The 16,999-nt window shown below is 44.8% G+C and overlaps 1 protein-coding gene across 2 annotated transcripts in view; it reads right to left on the bottom strand.

Annotated features, from left to right (window-relative positions):
* Window positions 1–300: 300 nt before the first annotated feature.
* Window positions 301–16,999, bottom strand: part of LOC311137381 (cyclin-dependent kinase 17-like) — a 63,019-nt gene continuing 46,320 nt past the window's right edge. For both annotated transcript variants that reach the window (XM_084171830.1, XM_084171831.1), the window contains exons 5-16: window positions 12,398–12,523; window positions 11,472–11,528; window positions 10,301–10,510; window positions 9,873–9,935; window positions 9,459–9,582; window positions 8,798–8,918; window positions 8,380–8,477; window positions 5,163–5,268; window positions 3,493–3,535; window positions 3,020–3,110; window positions 2,651–2,728; window positions 301–2,426 (exon numbers count right to left, since the gene is read on the bottom strand). In XM_084171830.1, coding sequence (XP_084027956.1) covers window positions 2,389–2,426; window positions 2,651–2,728; window positions 3,020–3,110; window positions 3,493–3,535; window positions 5,163–5,268; window positions 8,380–8,477; window positions 8,798–8,918; window positions 9,459–9,582; window positions 9,873–9,935; window positions 10,301–10,510; window positions 11,472–11,528; window positions 12,398–12,523 — 1,155 coding nt within the window. In that variant the 3' untranslated portion in view covers window positions 301–2,388. The remainder of the gene's footprint in view (window positions 2,427–2,650; window positions 2,729–3,019; window positions 3,111–3,492; window positions 3,536–5,162; window positions 5,269–8,379; window positions 8,478–8,797; window positions 8,919–9,458; window positions 9,583–9,872; window positions 9,936–10,300; window positions 10,511–11,471; window positions 11,529–12,397; window positions 12,524–16,999) is intronic.

Genomic DNA, 16,999 nt, shown 5'->3' on the forward strand with positions numbered 1-16,999 from the left:
TGTACGACAGGATCCACACATCAGCTAACAAATGCTCTCTTCATGCACAGGGCTTGGTTGTTTTAATCTTGTACAAAATATATTTCTTTGTCTTTTTTTATGATTTTCATAATAGAATGTGAAACATTGTTGTTTCCATTGAATTACATTGAATTGCATTATATGCAGTGTGCTTTTTAAATAGTACCGGCTGTGCCTTTTCAAAATGTAAGAATATTATTGCTGTATTTCTCCTCCTTTAAAAAAAAAATGTTTTATATAAAAAATAATTATATAAAGAAGAGATTCCAAATCAATGAAAAAGCTTTGTAACACTTTAATGTTTTTTTGTTATGCAGTATATATTCTGTATAATTTTATATTGGTGAAAAGTTTTGAATAAACCTGAAGCATTGAATGTTGCAACTGACTTCTGGTCTTCATATTATACAGTAGAAGTCTGAAGCACTGTGTGTAGAAGTGACACACCAGAAAACTTTTCCAAGTATTTTTCACCTTCAGTTACATTTTATTTTCTCTGAAAAAAATCAAGCTCAAATATAAGGAGGACATCCCCAACGACATGCCACACCAATAATAACAATGATCCACAAATATACTTCATGTAATAGTATCATACAAAACATCAGGTAGGTAACACTGTTAAATTGACCGTAGCAGGCTCAGTACTGTATTCACTAGGAGAACTGGGCCTTCATTCATAAAGCGTCTCCGAGTAGGAGTGCTGATCTAGGATCAGGTCCTCCCAGTCCAGAGCCGCTGGAGTACCCAGAGTCTTATTCATTATGATCATAAAGGTATAACTGACCCTAGATCAGAATTCCTACTCTGAGATGCTTCATAAATATGGGCCTTGGACTAGTACTAAGAGCACCCTGAATAGAATAGGAAGGGTCCATCCGAAATAGCACCCTATTCCATATAGTCTACTACTTTTGACCAGAACCCCATAGTAGGGTGACATTTCGGACGCAACCGAGAAGTTCAGTGACTGTGTGTGCGCTTCTTTTCCCATACAGAGCAAGCATGCAACACAATTATGATGAACGCAATCCAAAACAAGGTACGATTTTACAGTTGGTTGATGGAGGATGGGAATGAATGAATGTATGGATGGATGACAGTGGTTGGACAGTACAGTGGGATTTCAGCTCCGCTCACACATCCTTCATGACAGACACAGGCAGTTTGGTGCAATAGAGAGGAGAGGAGTTGTCATCATGCGGTGGTAATAGACGCGTTCCAGGTCGCCTACATCACAGTCACGTTGTGCAGGGTATTAGATTGTTAGGTCATATTGATAGATTTACTGTCATTAAAAAAATAGTTCCTCATTTGTAGAAGATCTATGACCAATTACATTTGTATCAGATTTCTACAAATGAGAAAGTAGCATTTCATATTGCAGGAACCCTCATCAATATGACTTAATGATCCAATAACCTGAGCAACCCATCTGCAATGTAGGTGACCTGGACCATGGCCAATGTCTCTGGGTGTTCAGAAGAATTTGGGAGTCATATATTTGTCACATTCCTGTAATGCCTATGTCAAATTCTACATGTCTTTGTCTTTCTGTTTTTTTTGTTCATTCATTGGTCATGAGTCATGACAAGAGACCACAGCATTCTGGAATGATATGACATTGCAAAGCAATCATCCAGACGGTCTCAATCTTCTCCCTATCGGCTTGCTTCCGCGCTCTAACTAGTAGGTGTTGGGAGCAATACTGTATGGTGGAAGCTCCAGATCTACATAGCTTATATCCACTAACAACTATGTGAACCTGTTTTCACCAAGCCAATCACTGCTCGCATATCTTCTATCAAAATGGAGGTACAGTATTTCAGGTTGACAGCAGGTGGATATGGTCAGGGCTGAACTGGCCTCAACAGTATCTTGTGAAATAAAAGGTCCAGAAATATGGATGATGTTTGAATGCACGGCAACAGAAAAGAGAAAATCCAAAACATCAGACTCCGCAACAACAAAGATCCCTCTGTCTGTCTGTCTTACACTCACACACACTTAGAGGAGTTTTGAGGTGGCAATAATGGAAATGAATGATGACTAAAGAGCAAAACACCACTTAAAAATAATAAAAAATCTATACACATTGCATGTTTTTTTTTTAAAGTGACTGAGCCAGTTAGAATCTTCTAGACAGTAGTTGGATTTTTAGCAGCAAATTCTCCCAGTTTCACCGGGCCAGAACCACAGGGGCCAAACTGTACTGTAGATAGGGGCCCCTGGCAGGTAGGGGGGGGCCACACAGAGGGAGGAGGAGGGGGGGGGGGTATCCTACCCCCCTGGCCCTTGTAGATATCCATCTCTGGGACTGAACTGTCTCCGTCTGTATGACTGTACAGGTAGCTGTTGAACAGGAACCTAGAAGAGCATGCTCTGCCTTCTGTTCTTGCCATTACCTGAGGGATAAAACCAAAACAAAAGCACAAATTCATAATTTGAAGGGACTATTGTGTTATTGTGGTTTTATCTTAAACCACTAGGTAAATGAAGACGATTTGGAGGTGATAATAAATAAACACCTTTTTCAGGGTATTAATGTATATTGAATGTTTTTAAATTGTTTTTCATTTTTGAAAAATGGAAACAGTATTAAAATTGATCCCTGGGGGACTCCACTCACCTGACTCAGGATAGTTAGAGTTCCTATAGCCAGGATCTCTTTGCAGTTGGACCTCCTTCAGTGTAAATATGGATATGCCTGTCACACAAACACAAAAGAAAGAAAAGGAACGAAGATAAGCATTACCATAGCCAGAACAATTCAATTTCCATATTTAGAACACTCAGAGCTTTGTTACACAGTTGCAGCTGACTACTTGAGTGTGTAAACTGCAGACTGATATCACTAGAACAGTAAGCAGAGCCTGCCAAGTCTCCAGCCCTGCTCTCTGGCAGTGTGTGTGTGTGTATCACTCACTCTCTGGCAGTGTGTGTGTGTGTGTGTATCACTCACTCTCTGGCAGTGTGTGTGCATGTGTGTATCACTCACTCTCTGGCAGTGTGTGTGCGCGCGTTCCCAGGCTGCTGAAGTAGGGCTCTCTCATCGACTCATCTGCAGACATCCGCTTCTTGGACTCGTACTGGAAAAGCAACAACAGAGAAACATTACAGTGTGTGTGTGTGTGGGTGTGTCCCTCTATTGGAGAACTCATGACATACAAACATCACCACTCTGCATATCAACTCCTGCCTACAGGAAGCTAAATAGTAAGTCATATTAAATATTAAATAATGTACTGTACACGTCTACCTTCTGGTGAAGTTATTATAGGCCATGTGTTCACTGAGTGTTCCCTTACAATTCTCCCAGTTTTGTCCAAGTACATTGTCCCAATGTAACAACAACATGTGACTGGTTTTCAGATACGGGTGTTGGAACAGTGGAGCAACGCTTCGGATGATTGTTTATTCAATGAGTTCATGTGTTTTTATCCGTCCCTATTCAAATATAGTGGAACTCACTTTTAGAAATGACAGAAGCAGGTCAATGCCGTCAGTGTCTAACCTGAGAACGGAGAACCACAGAGAGCGAGAGAAACAGAGAGAGAGAGAGAGAGAGAGAGAGAGAGAGAAAAATACAGAGGGGGAAGGGACAAGGGAGAGAACAGAGGGAGAGGAGAGAGAGAAACAGAGAGATAGAGAGAGAAATACAGAGGGGGAAGAGACAAGGGAGAGAACAGAGGGAGAGGAGAGAGAGAAACAGAGAGAGAGAGAAATACAGAGGGGGAAGAGACAAGGGAGAGAACAGAGGGAGAGGAGAGAGAGAAACAGAGAGAGAGAGAAATACAGAGGGGGAAGAGACAAGGGAGAGAACAGAGGGAGAGGAGAGAGAGAAACAGAGAGAGAGAGAAATACAGAGGGGGAAGAGACAAGGGAGAGAACAGAGGGAGAGGAGAGAGAGAAACAGAGAGAGAGAGAAATACAGAGGGGGAAGAGACAAGGGAGAGAACAGAGGGAGAGGAGAGAGAGAAACAGAGAGAGAGAGAGAAATACAGAGGGGGAAGAGACAAGGGAGAGAACAGAGGGAGAGGAGAGAGAGAAACAGAGAGAGAGAGAAATACAGAGGGGGAAGAGACAAGGGAGAGAACAGAGGGAGAGGAGAGAGAGAAATACAGAGGGGGAAGAGACAAGGGAGAGAACAGAGGGAGAGGAGAGAGAGAAACAGAGAGAGAGAGAAATACAGAGGGGGAAGAGACAAGGGAGAGAACAGAGGGAGAGGAGAGAGAGAAACAGAGAGATAGAGAGAGAAATACAGAGGGGGAAGAGACAAGGGAGAGAACAGAGGGAGAGGAGAGAGAGAAACAGAGAGAGAGAGAAATACAGAGGGGGAAGAGACAAGGGAGAGAACAGAGGGAGAGGAGAGAGAGAAACAGAGAGAGAGAGAGAAATACAGAGGGGGAAGAGACAAGGGAGAGAACAGAGGGAGAGGAGAGAGAGAAACAGAGAGAGAGAGAAATACAGAGGGGGAAGAGACAAGGGAGAGAACAGAGGGAGAGGAGAGAGAGAAATACAGAGGGGGAAGAGACAAGGGAGAGAACAGAGGGAGAGGAGAGAGAGAGAGAGAAATACAGAGGTAGAGCGAGGGATAGGAGAGAGAGATTGGGAGGGAAAGAGATACAGAGAGAGACAGGGGGGACATAGAGAACAGAGGGAGGGGAGTTAGATCAGTGGGAGTGACTCATGGTGGTGTAGCAAACTCTAGGAGTCGACTATTCCACAGGATGTCCTCCACAGGAAGTGAAGCACACAAACGCACACAAACACACACACAGAAAGCAGCACAGCACAAAAGCACAGCACACACACACTCTCAGAAAACATTTTTCAATGCAGAATGGCCAGTAATACCTAGGTACTTCACTAAAAAAGAAACACCTGGATTTTACACATAAGCCATTCACTTTGGGAAAAGAGCTGACAAGGGATATGTGGTGTAGCTACTTGTTGTGGGAATCTGTGGAAATCGCTTTGGAAAAGGCGTCTGTCTGATAAGGGGCGAAATCCTAACTTACATTCAAGTCAAATGTTCACTTATTCATGCATTGACGACAATTTGAGAACTTCAGTGGATGTTAGGACAATATTTATTCATATGAAACCCCTCAGCTCCAACCACAGGCAGCCCTACATACCTGGGTGCATGGTTGATAAGGGGCTGTGTCTTGTACTTGGGGAACTTGTAGGACTTGAACTCGTCCATGGAGGAGATCCCAGGCCAGCTGTCCTCTGAGGGTGTGCCTGTTTGAGGGGGGTGGGGGAGAGGATATTCAGACATACAGGAAGGCTAAAGGCCCAGCGCAGTCAAAAACGTGATTTTCCTGTGTTTTATATACATTTCAACACTACGAGGTTGGAATAATACTGTGAAATTGTGAAAATAATGATAATGCCCTTTTAGTGTAAGAGCTGTTTGAAATTTTCAGTTTTCCTCTCTCCACTCAAACCACTCCTTGACAGTCCAAGCTAAATTAAACAATCACAGTGCGGTACTTAATTGTTAACCAGAAATGATTTGATATTGAGATAAAAACAGCTGCATTGGACCTTTAATCATAACAGCTGACTTAGATTAACTTTACTTTTCCAGAGACAATTTTATGTGTGGTACTGTGGCATATACACTACCAGTCAAAAGTTTGGACACACCTACTCATTCAAGGGTTTTTCTTTATTTTAAAAATTTTTTACACTGTAGAATAATAGTGAAGACATCAAAACTATGAAATAACATATATGGAATCATGTAGTAACCCAAAAAGTGTTAAACAAATCAAAATCAAAATATAATTTATATTTGAGATTCTTCAAAGTAGCCACCCTTTACATTGATGATAGCTTTGCACACTCTTGGCATTCTTTCAACCAGCTTCATGAGGTAGTCACCTGGAATGCATTTGAATTAACAGGTGTGCCTTCTTAAAAGTTAATTTGTGGAATTTCTTTCCTTCTTTATGCGTTTGAGCCAATGAGTTGTGTTGTGACAGAGAATAGCCCTATTTGGTAAAAGACCAAGTCCATACTATGGCAAGAACAGCTCAAATAAGCAAAGAGAAACGACAGTCATCATTACTTTAAGACATGGTCAGTCAATCCGGAAAATTTCAAGAACTTTGAAAGTTTCTTCAAGTGCAGTTGCAAAAACCATCAAGCGCTATTATGAAATAATAGGTGGTAAGCGTAGGGTAAGGGTAGGTAACAACACATCTGCCAGGCTGATCCTCAACACGGGGGCACCTCAGGGGTGCGTTCTCAGTCCCCTCCTGTACTCCCTGTTCACCCATGACTGCATGGCCAGGCACGACTCCAACACCATCATTAACTTTGCTGACGACACAACAGTGGTAGGCCTGATCACCGACAACGATGAGACAGCCTATAGGGAGGAGGTCAGAGACCTAGCCGTGTGGTGCCAGGATAACAACCTCTCACTCAACGTGACCAAGACAAAGGAGATGATTGTGGACTACAGGAAAAAAAAGAGGACTGAGCACGCCCCCATTCTCATCGACGGGGCTGCAGTGAATCAGGTTGAGAGCTTCAAGTTCCTTGGTGTCCACATCACCAACAAACTATCATGACCAAGACAGTCGTGAAGAGGGCACGACAAAGCCTATTCCCCCTCAGGAGACTGAAAAGATTTGGCATGGGTCCTCAGATCCTCAAAAAGTTATACAGCTGCACCATCGAGAGCATCCTGACTGGTTGCATCACCGCCTGGTATGGCAACTGCTCGGTCTCCGACCGCAAGGCACTACAGAGGGTAGTGCGTACGACCCAGTACATTACTGGGGCCAAGCTTCCTGCCATCCAGGACCTCTATACCAGGCGGTGTCAGAGGAAGGCCCTCAAAATTGTCAAAGACTCCAGCCACCCTAGTCATAGACTGTTCTTTCTGCTACCGCACAGCAAGCGGTACCGGAGCGCCAAGTCTAGGTCCAAAAGGCTTCTCAACAGCTTCTACCCCCAAGCCATAAGACTCCTGAACAGCTAATCATGGCTACTCAGACTATTTGCACCCCCACCCCATCTTTTTACACTGCTGCTACTCTGTTAATTATTTATGCATAGTCACTTTAACTATACCCACATATTACCTCAACTACCTCAACTAGCCAGTGCCCCCGCACATTGACTCTGCACCGGTACCCCCCTGTAAATAGCCTCCCTACTGTTATTTTATTTTACTTCTGCTCTTTTTTTCAACACTTTTTTGTTGTTGTTGTTTTATTTTACTTTTTTATTAAGAAATAAATGCATTGTTGGTTAAGGGCTGTAAGTAAGCATTTCACGGTAATGTCTACACCTGTTGTATTCGGCGCATGTGGCAAATAAAATGAATTGATTTGATTTGAACTGGCTCTCACGAGGACCGCCACAGGAATGGAAGACCCAGAGTTACCTCTGCTGCAGAGGATAAGTTAATTAGTTACCAGCCTCAGAAATTGAAGCCCAAATAAATGCTTCACAGAGTTCAAGTCACAGGCACATCTCACCATCAACTGTTCAGAGGGGACTGTGTGAATCAGGCCTTCATGGTCGAATTGCTGCAAAGAAACCACTACTAAAGGACACCAATAATAAGAAGAGAACTGCTTGGGCAAGAAACACGAGCAATGGACATTAGACCGTTGGAAAATTGTCCTTTGGTCTGGAGTCCAAATTTGAGATTTTTGGTTCCAACCGGCGTGGCTTTGTGAGACGCGGTGTGGGTGAACGGATGATCTCTGCATGTGTATTTCCCACCGTAAAGCATGGAGGAGGAGGAGGTGTTATGGTGTAGGGGTGCTTTGCTGGTGACACTGTCTGTGATTTATTTAGAATTCAAGGCACACTTAACCAGCATGGCTACCACAGCATTCTGCAGCGATACGCCATCCCATCTGGTTTGCGATTAGTGTGACTATCATTTGATTTTCAACAGGACAATGACCCAACACACCTCCAGGCTGTGTAAGGGCTATTTTACCAAGAAGGAGAGTGATGGAGTGCTGCATCAGATGACCTGGCCTCCACAATCCCCTGACCTCAACCCAATTGGGGTGGTTTGGGATGAGTCGGACCGCAGAGTGAAGGAAAAGCAGCCACACGTGCTCAGCATATGTGGGAACTCCTTCAAGACTGTTGGAAAAGCATTCCAGGTGAAGCTGGTTGAGAGAATGCCAAGAGTGTGCAAAGCTTGAATGAGTAGGTGTGTCCAAACTTTTGACTGGTACTGTACAAGCAAACTAAAATGATTAATAACACACAACAGTGCACAACATTGAATTACATAGGTAAGAGAGAGCAAATTGATTTAACAGTAGCATGCCATGTCATATTGTATTCCCGCCACCAGATGGCAGCACTCACCCAGCAGTCTAAAGATGAGATGCAGTTCATCCTCCACAGCAGAACCAGGGAACAGAGGCCTCCCGGCAGCCATCTCATAGAATATACACCCCACACCCCTGGGGTCAGATGGTTCAGGTTAGGGGTCAAATAGATGTAAAACAAGTCAATACATGTCCTTTATTAGGGGAGTCTATACACTCCCTTCCACTTAACCTTCCCTGCCCTTCACTGTAAATTAGATGCATGTTTATTCTCATTATTCAGGGGAACATAAGGACTGCCAAAAGTGTGATAGATATAGGGGTCAAGATTGCTTTCAGTTTGGCATATATAATTCAGATTAGATAAATAAATTATGGCTCATGATAACCCTCAAGTAATGCTCATGGTTCTATGTTGGTTCTCTCATGGTTCTAGATCACCTCAGCCCACTCACCACATGTCTATCTGTGTGGAGTACTCTGAGGAGCCCAGTAGAACGTCAGGAGGCCGGTACCAGAGCGTCACCACCTCGTTGGAGTACGTCTTAGTGGGGACTGACTTGGCCCGGGCCAGACCTGGAACAAAATACCAATGTGTTACACAAAGGGACATTTCTGTCAGACTTTACTGAATAGACAGGCTCAATGTCTCCCGAGTGGCGCAGCGGTCCAAGGCACTGCATCTCAGTGCTTGAGGCGTCACTACAGACCCCCTGGTTCGATTCCAGGCTGTATCACAACCGGCCGTGATTGGGAGTCCCATAGGGCGGCGCAAAATTGGCCCAGCGTCGTCCGGGTTTGGCCGGTGTAGGCCGTCATTGTAAATAAGAATTTGTTCTTAACTGACTTGCCTAGTTAAATAAAGGTACAATTAAAAATTAATAATAAATAAAATAAAATGTTAGGAATCACGACAAACTGAGCCAAGCTGACATGGACTGTGCTGGCCTGGTTCCACCTCCATCCTAGTTGCTGGAACCAGACCATGTGAAAAGAAAATATCCAAGCCAGCTCAGTACGGTTCAGGTTGGCACGATAGTGTGAAATGTGAATTTGAGGAACAACCAGTGTTTTCAACCCCTAGAACCCAGGGCAGAATGAGAGCATATCTCTCACCGAAGTCTGCCAGTTTGAGTTCTCCTCGGTCGTTGATGAGCAGGTTCTGAGGCTTCAGATCTCTGTGTAGAACCTTCCGTTTGTGACAGTACGCCAGCCCTCGCAAGATCTGGAACAAGAATATCTGAGACAAAACAACACATGTCAGATCTCTTAAGTCAGATACTTTCAACTGTGGAAACACCAGCAAAATTATTATTACCTTAAACTACGCGAGTAGGAATAAAGACGTAGTAGTTTCCCTAAAATCTCCTTTAGATTAGAATAACTTTATTTTTCCATGAGAGAACTTCCATTTGTGGTGACACATTTCAATTCTTTGAGTTGACACTGCACTAGTCACAGGAGGAGCCTCGTCTCTATGGAGACAGGGAGGCCATGGCCGGCAGCCTGTAGTGCACTGTAGACACTCACCTTGACGTTCTGCATGCTCAGGATGTTCCCACAGTCGTCCATGTACTGCTTCAGATCCTTGTCCTGCAGGAGAGCAGGAGAGAAGACAAGATGAGGCACTGAATACAGCAGCAACACAGAAACACAAATGACCTCGTACCGCTGCACATCGACTCTGTACTGGTAACCCGTGTATATAGCCAAGTTATCATTACTCATTGTGTATTTATTCCTTGGCTTTCTATTCTTTTTGATATTTTTCTCTCTGCGTTGTTGGAAAGGGCCCGTAAGTAAACATTTCACTGTTAAGTCTACACCTGTTGTTTACGAAGCATGTGACACATTCCATTTGATTTGATTGATTTGACCAGGCTGTACTGTTCCTGAAACTATTACATCCTATCTATCCTCAATGATATGAGGCGTAAGAAAGAGGATGTTGTTCTCACCAGGTACTCGAAGACTAGCGTCAGGGACTTGTCTGTGTGGATGATATCGTGCAGGGTCACAATGTTGGCGTGTTTCAGGTCCTTCAGTAAGGACACCTCTCTGATGGCGGTGCAGGGTGCTCCTTCCTCGTGCTCCAGTCTGATCTCCTTCAGAGCCACCAGGTTGTCTGTCAGTTTACTCCTTCCTTTAAACACTGTAGCATACGTCCCCTGGAGGGAGAGACGGAGGGATAGAGAGATGGGTGAGAAACTTGGACTTTTGAGGGAGACCTCGCTTACTTAGGGGGTTAGGGTTAAAACACCACATTACACTCCGGCCCCCATAAAACAAGAGGGGTGAGAGATCAGAGAGACAGAGGGGGAGAAGGATGACAGTGAGTGAGAGAGTAGAGAGCGAGAGAGTGAGAGAAAGGGAGCGAGAGAGAGGAAAGAGGGATGAAAGAACTAACAGATCCAGTTGGACAGACAAGTGATTGTGTGTGTTTGAGATCAACTACACAGAATTACTGATCTATAAATCACCTTGCATCCTAATTAAAGGGGAAATCTGCAGTTGAAACAATAACAAACTATTTTGGCAAAAAGGTGAGTGAAGGGGCTGGCGAAATGTATCCACTCTCAAATTCATAGACAGAGTAATGAATGCAAGGACTGACCATCCATGACTTTAAAATAACGTTTTTTGGGGAGACTATAGAGTGTTTGTTTACAATACAATTACAATGTTTACAAACAGTGGAGTAAAACAATCATATATTTTAGGTTCTGATGGGGTACGACAGTTGAACTAAGGTCATGAGGCATTTATAAGTTATATTCTTCAAGAATCAATGGGTATATTTAATCAATTTAAACATCCAAAAATGGATGCAGCAACAGCAGATTGCCCCTTTAACTAATCACTATGTGATCAAGATAATTTGTGATTCTGTGCTTTGCTCAAACTGATCCCCTCAACACTGATTATCAGCTAAGAGTAGAGGTGAGAGGTCAAGGTCTCTATGAACTCAATGACCAGGTGAAGGTGCAATGACTGAGTGTCTAAGTCTAATTAATGACCATTGGAAACCAGCAGCTGTGGCCTTTGAGATAGTGGTAGATTTGGGAGAAGACAAGACTGGAAACACACACACACACACACACACACACACACACACACACACACATATACCTCTCCTAATTTGTCCAGTTTGATGTAGGTCTCCAGTTTGCCGAATCCAATTTCTGACTAAGAGAGAAGAGAGAAGTAAACGATCGTATTAATATGGTGTATGTCCTCGTTAGCAGAGACGGACTCACACAAGCACACAGACACACACGTCACAAATCCTTCTAACTGCCTCACGTGTGTGTGTGTGTTTGTGTGTGACAGAGAGAGAGAGAGAGAGAGAGAGCGTGAGTGAGTGCGTGCTTGCACATGCACTCTATATGGCCCCATCCCATCCCTTCCTCCACTGACTGGGGCTAATTTCATCTGACACTGGACGGACCATTAGCCTTTATGGCATGAGAGAGAGGAGGAGGAGAAGCAGTTTGGTGCATGTGAGTGGAAGCATGTGATTCGCTCAACAGAACAGAGAACCGTACTGTTCCTCTACTCTCATCCTGACAGAGGCAAAAGCATGAACACTCACGCACACACACAGAACACAGTTATGCAGTGTGCTCGCTGACAGATGCCGACGTATAAACACTAACATGGAGCACAATTATGCAGCGGTGCTGACGCAGGCCATTCTGAGGCTAGATGTAAACAGACGACAACAGGAAGAGCAGAAGAGACAGTCCAGGTGTGAGCCCTCTCATCTTCAGTCTCTCTCGATCAGTTTTTCTCGGACTGTATTACAGTCTCTATCACACAGTTTTTAATCTACCTGTTGTCTGCCTCTCTCTCTCTTTTGCTCGGCTTCTCTCCTAGAGGCGGCGGCTCAGGGGCGGTCGAAGGAGAGGCTCCTATACGTCTCTCCTTTCCCTCCACCCCCCCCAATCCTTCCCACCCCCCCAATCCTTCCCACCTCCCCAATCCTTCCCACCTCCCCAATCCTTCCCACCTCCCCAATCCTTCCCATCTCTCCAGGGTGTGTGTGTGTCTCTCACCAGTGATGCTCTTCGGGAGCGGCGGCTGAGGGGCTGGTCAAAGGAGGGGCTGGTCAGCTGTAGTTTCTCCAGGTAACCGTCTGGGATACGGATGTCAGCAGGCAGGGACAGACGCTTGTTCAGGTCCTACACACACACACACACACACACACAAAGAGAGAGAGAGACAGAGACAGCGAGAGAGTGAGAGAGGGAAAGGGAGTGAGAGAGAGAAAGAGAGAGGTAGAGAGACAGATTGACAGAGACAGACAGACAAAACGACAGAGAGAAAGCGATGGTGAAAACAGTGAGTAAACAAGCTAGTGTAAATCTTGAACACACAATGTTAAACCTTAGATAAACAGAGCAAGCTCTAAACAAATACGGTGGACCCTAAACTAAATGGTGGAAGAGAGTGTTGGATCAACAACACAGTCGCTGCTAGCCCCATGAACAACCCACTTTAGACTCTATTAGCCCAGGGTTTCCCAAACTCGGTCCTGGGGCCCTCCTGGGTGCACGTTTTGGTTTTTGCCCTAGCACTACACAGCAGATTCAAATCATCAAAGCTTGATGATGAGTTGGTTATTTGAATCACCCTGCATTAGCCAACAGAGAGCGCTGTCTTTGTGTGTGTGTGTGTGTGTGTGTGTGTGTGTGTGTGTATACAGTGTCTGTAGTTGTGTGTGCGTAAACATTCAACTGCATTTACGCGACACTGTAAAATACTGAACTCTCAACGTTTTTTCCTAATGCTATATATACTGTATAGACACTGACTGACTTGACCCTTTCTGTTTCTGTTTGTCTGACTGAACGTGACTATGACCTCATCTGCCTTTTGGTTGGGATGTTGATTTATACTCCATTTGTTAATGGAATATCAGTATGGTTATGCCTTAGGTAAGTATCTAATTTGGTCCCTCCAATGCCAGGACTGGCGATACTGGGGGTAGGGGGTGACGACCTCTGAACCCCCCCAACCTCTCCAGTCGTCCAATCAGCCGGTCCTAATCCCGTACAACGGTGCCCATCTGGAACGTATTAGAGTCTGTAATCCCAGGCAGTGATGTAATCCCAAAACAGCCATGCTTCCTCCCTAGTCTAGCACTACAGGACAATATAATACTACTGTACCTAACCTGACTGACCACAGACAAGACTCCACGTGAGCATAGTGGAGCAGTAGGAAATCCCACTCAGCGCTCCACGTCCTTTCCAACCGCTCCGCTAAAAAATGCTTCACGGTCACAAAAATAAATAAAACTGCTGCTCCAAATTCCCTCCATTCATTAAAATCACAATTTAACCAACACCCATCTATTTTTGTGACTACCTGGACCTACCATTTGGTTTTGAAGTATTGAAACCAAACCATATGATTTGAATGAAAAGCATTTTAATAAACATGAAAAGGTGACTGTAAGAAGCGCTCATCATTTCAAATAGGCTACATGTCATATTAAACACCATATAAACACTCTAAATAGGAGCCAGACAGGGAGCTTAAGAAGGAACGAAAATGAATTATTTAAGCTATATTATTTCAATTATTTCAAGGCTATAGCCTACAAATAAATACATTGTGAAGCATTTGCGGGTAGGGAGTCAGGGACATTAAGCGCAACATTTTGTTGTCTTATAGTCTATAAATCGCGCATATAGGCTGTGACTTTAAACAACAAATGCCTTAATAGGCTCAGTCTACAGTGCCTGGTGCCTGGAGAGCAGGCCAGCAGCGGAGAATATCCTCTCCACACTTGCAGAGCCACTGGGGACGCTAAACACTCTTTTGGCCACTCTTGCCAGGCTGGGCAGAGATGCATTTATTTATTTTTCTATAGGTAGGCCTAAAGGTATTTAGGAAAAATAACCTCCATGAAAGTTGGAATATGCCAGGCCTATTGGGACCAAATCAATTATGGCCTATTGTATAGATAATAGAACAAAAATGAAGGAAACTTTTAAGCGATCAGATCTGTAGTTTATAAATCCACAATGACACAGTTATCTACCCACCTCGTTCCTTTCTTTCAGCATGTGCATGTAGTGCACCATCATGCTTTCAGGATACGTGTCTCTTCAGATTCCACAATGATTCTTTAGTTCTGGACATTACATCACAATAAATGGCTCTTGGTTCTCATCTTTGTAAGTCACCTTGATTTTGCACCTGTGTGTTTTATCAGTTTCTTTATGAAAATATTTAGCGAACTCCATGACAGTAGCTAAAGCAAGGGGCTATTAGCAGCACACAAGTAGACTACAAATGCATGCTGGGCCGGGCATGCCCTGCGCTCGTGAAGTGAGCGCTACTGGAGCGAAATTGGAGCAGGCGAGAAGGCCGACGCGCCAACCTTTGGGAATCTCGCTCCGTGCTCCAGTCAAATTGGGCACGCTCCGCTCCTCGCTCCGCTCCAGCTCCGCTCACATACTCTGCCACAGACACAGTGGAGGCTCAGTCACGGAGGACAGGCAGTCCCCTCCTGCTATTTGGACGCTAGGTGTCTATGTGTACAGCGTGTCCGGTTCAATGTTTTTAAATGTGTATGATGTGTATGATCAGCCTGGGTAGCAGTCTGATTAAGTCATCATTCCACTCCATGCCACTCTTTGGAGTGAAATGTTAGCAAGGCTAGTGTATGATGTGATGTTTTATACATTTTGTATGGTGGAAAATATATTATATTCTTCTCCTCTGTGCCTTACAGGCAACGTCACCCCAGAGTGCTGGTATGAGGTGTGTGGTAGGCTCCAGGCAGCACAGCAGTGTGTACTGTAAGGGTCTGCTATTGATGGAGCACTGGGACAGAATGGCTCCTAATGTGTATAGCTCCTTTCTCTCTCCCTAATGGCACTGTATCGCCACTCACCAGGTGATGTGATGTTTTGTGGTGCTCTGGGCTGAAGCTGTGCTGCCTGGAGGGAGCCAAATCGGACGGCTCATATCGACACACAGAAAGCGGGACTCTGTAGTGAGTGGATCCAAACAGGAGCTAGCTAATCTATTGTGGATCGCCTACAGGAGGCAGACAGGAGAGAGAGGTGGTAGAGTTTGTGGTGTTTCACGTTACAGTGTAGCCCCCCTGAAATAAGCTGCTTAACATTTTTGGGGGTTTGGTTGTTTTTAATATGGCCTGAACACTTGGCCTGCATCCCAAATGGCACCCTAATCCCTATATAGTGCAGTACTTTTGACCAGGGCCCATTAATAGTACACTTTATAGGGAATAGGGTGCCATTTGGAATGCAACCTTGGTCTTTTGAATGCAGCGACAGGAGCCCCTGACAAATCCCCAGAGGCCCTGTGGTCAAAACAACCAATAAACACAGTCGGAGTGGACCTCCAATCAGATGCTCCCCCTCGAACCTGTCCCTGGTGATGGCCCAGCAGGTTGTAAAGAACATACGTTGTGTTTCCCTGTCTGAGGGTTTAACCAGTGCACTGCACAACCAGACTCAAACCACTCTAAATCATATAGTACATCGACAGATAATACTCTCTCTCTCTCTGTACTGTCATACCATCTGACATTTTGTTTTGATATTAAATCAAAGAAAAAATTGAATCAAAGTTTTCTGGTCGCTCACACCGATTTGCAGATGTTATCGCAGGTGCAGAGAAATGCTTGTGTTTCTAGTTCCAACAGTGTCGTAATAGCTAGCAATAAAAAAAATTAATAAATACACACATAATCCAGAAAAATAGAAACATCTGTTATATAGGATGAGCCATGACTACATATAAAGTGGGTGAAACAGTATGTAAACATTATTAAAGTGATCAGTGTTCTACAACTACGTACATAGGCCAGCAATCTCTAAGGTGCAGGGTAGAGTACCGGGTGGTAGAACAGTGACTAAGGTTCAGGGCAGGGTACTGGGCAGAGGCAGGCTAGTGGTGACTGTGTAACAGTCTGATGGCCTGGAGATAGAAGCTGTTTCTCAGTCTCTCGGTCCCAGCATTGATGCACCTGTACTGTCGCCGCCTTCTAGATGGTAGCGGGGTAAACAGGCCGTGGCTTGGGTGGCCAAGGTTCTTGATGATTTGCTTGGCCTTCCTGTGACACCGGATGCTGTAGATATCCTGGAGGGCAGGCAGTGTGCCCCCGGTGATACATACCACCCTCTGGAGAGCCCTGCGGTTGCGGACGGTGCAATTGCCATACGAGGCGGTGATACAGTCCGACAGGATGCTCTCAATGGTGCATCTGTAGAATAAAGGGAGGATCTTAGGGGCCAAGACACATTTTATTCAGCCTCCTGAGGTTAAGTGGCACGGTTGCGCCGCCTTCACCACAAGGTCTGTGTGAAGGGATCATTTCAGGTTGTCAGTGATGTGCATGCCAAGGAACTTGAAGCTTTTGACCCTATCCACTGCGGCCCGTCCATGTGAATGGGGGCGTGCTCTCTCTGCTGTCTACTGTAGTCCACGATCAGCACCTTCGTTTTGTCGAAGGAGAGGTTATTTCCTGGCACCACTCCACCAGGGCTCTCACCTCTTCCCTGTAGGCTCTCAGCGTTGTTGGTAATCAGGCCTACCACTGTTGTGTCGTCAGCAAACATGATGATCGAGTTGGAGACGTGCGTGGCCACGAGGTCATGGGTGAATAGGGAGTACAG

The sequence above is a fragment of the Coregonus lavaretus genome (assembly GCF_964263955.1).
Source record: "Coregonus lavaretus genome assembly, chromosome: 11".
NCBI lineage: Eukaryota > Metazoa > Chordata > Actinopteri > Salmoniformes > Salmonidae > Coregonus > Coregonus lavaretus.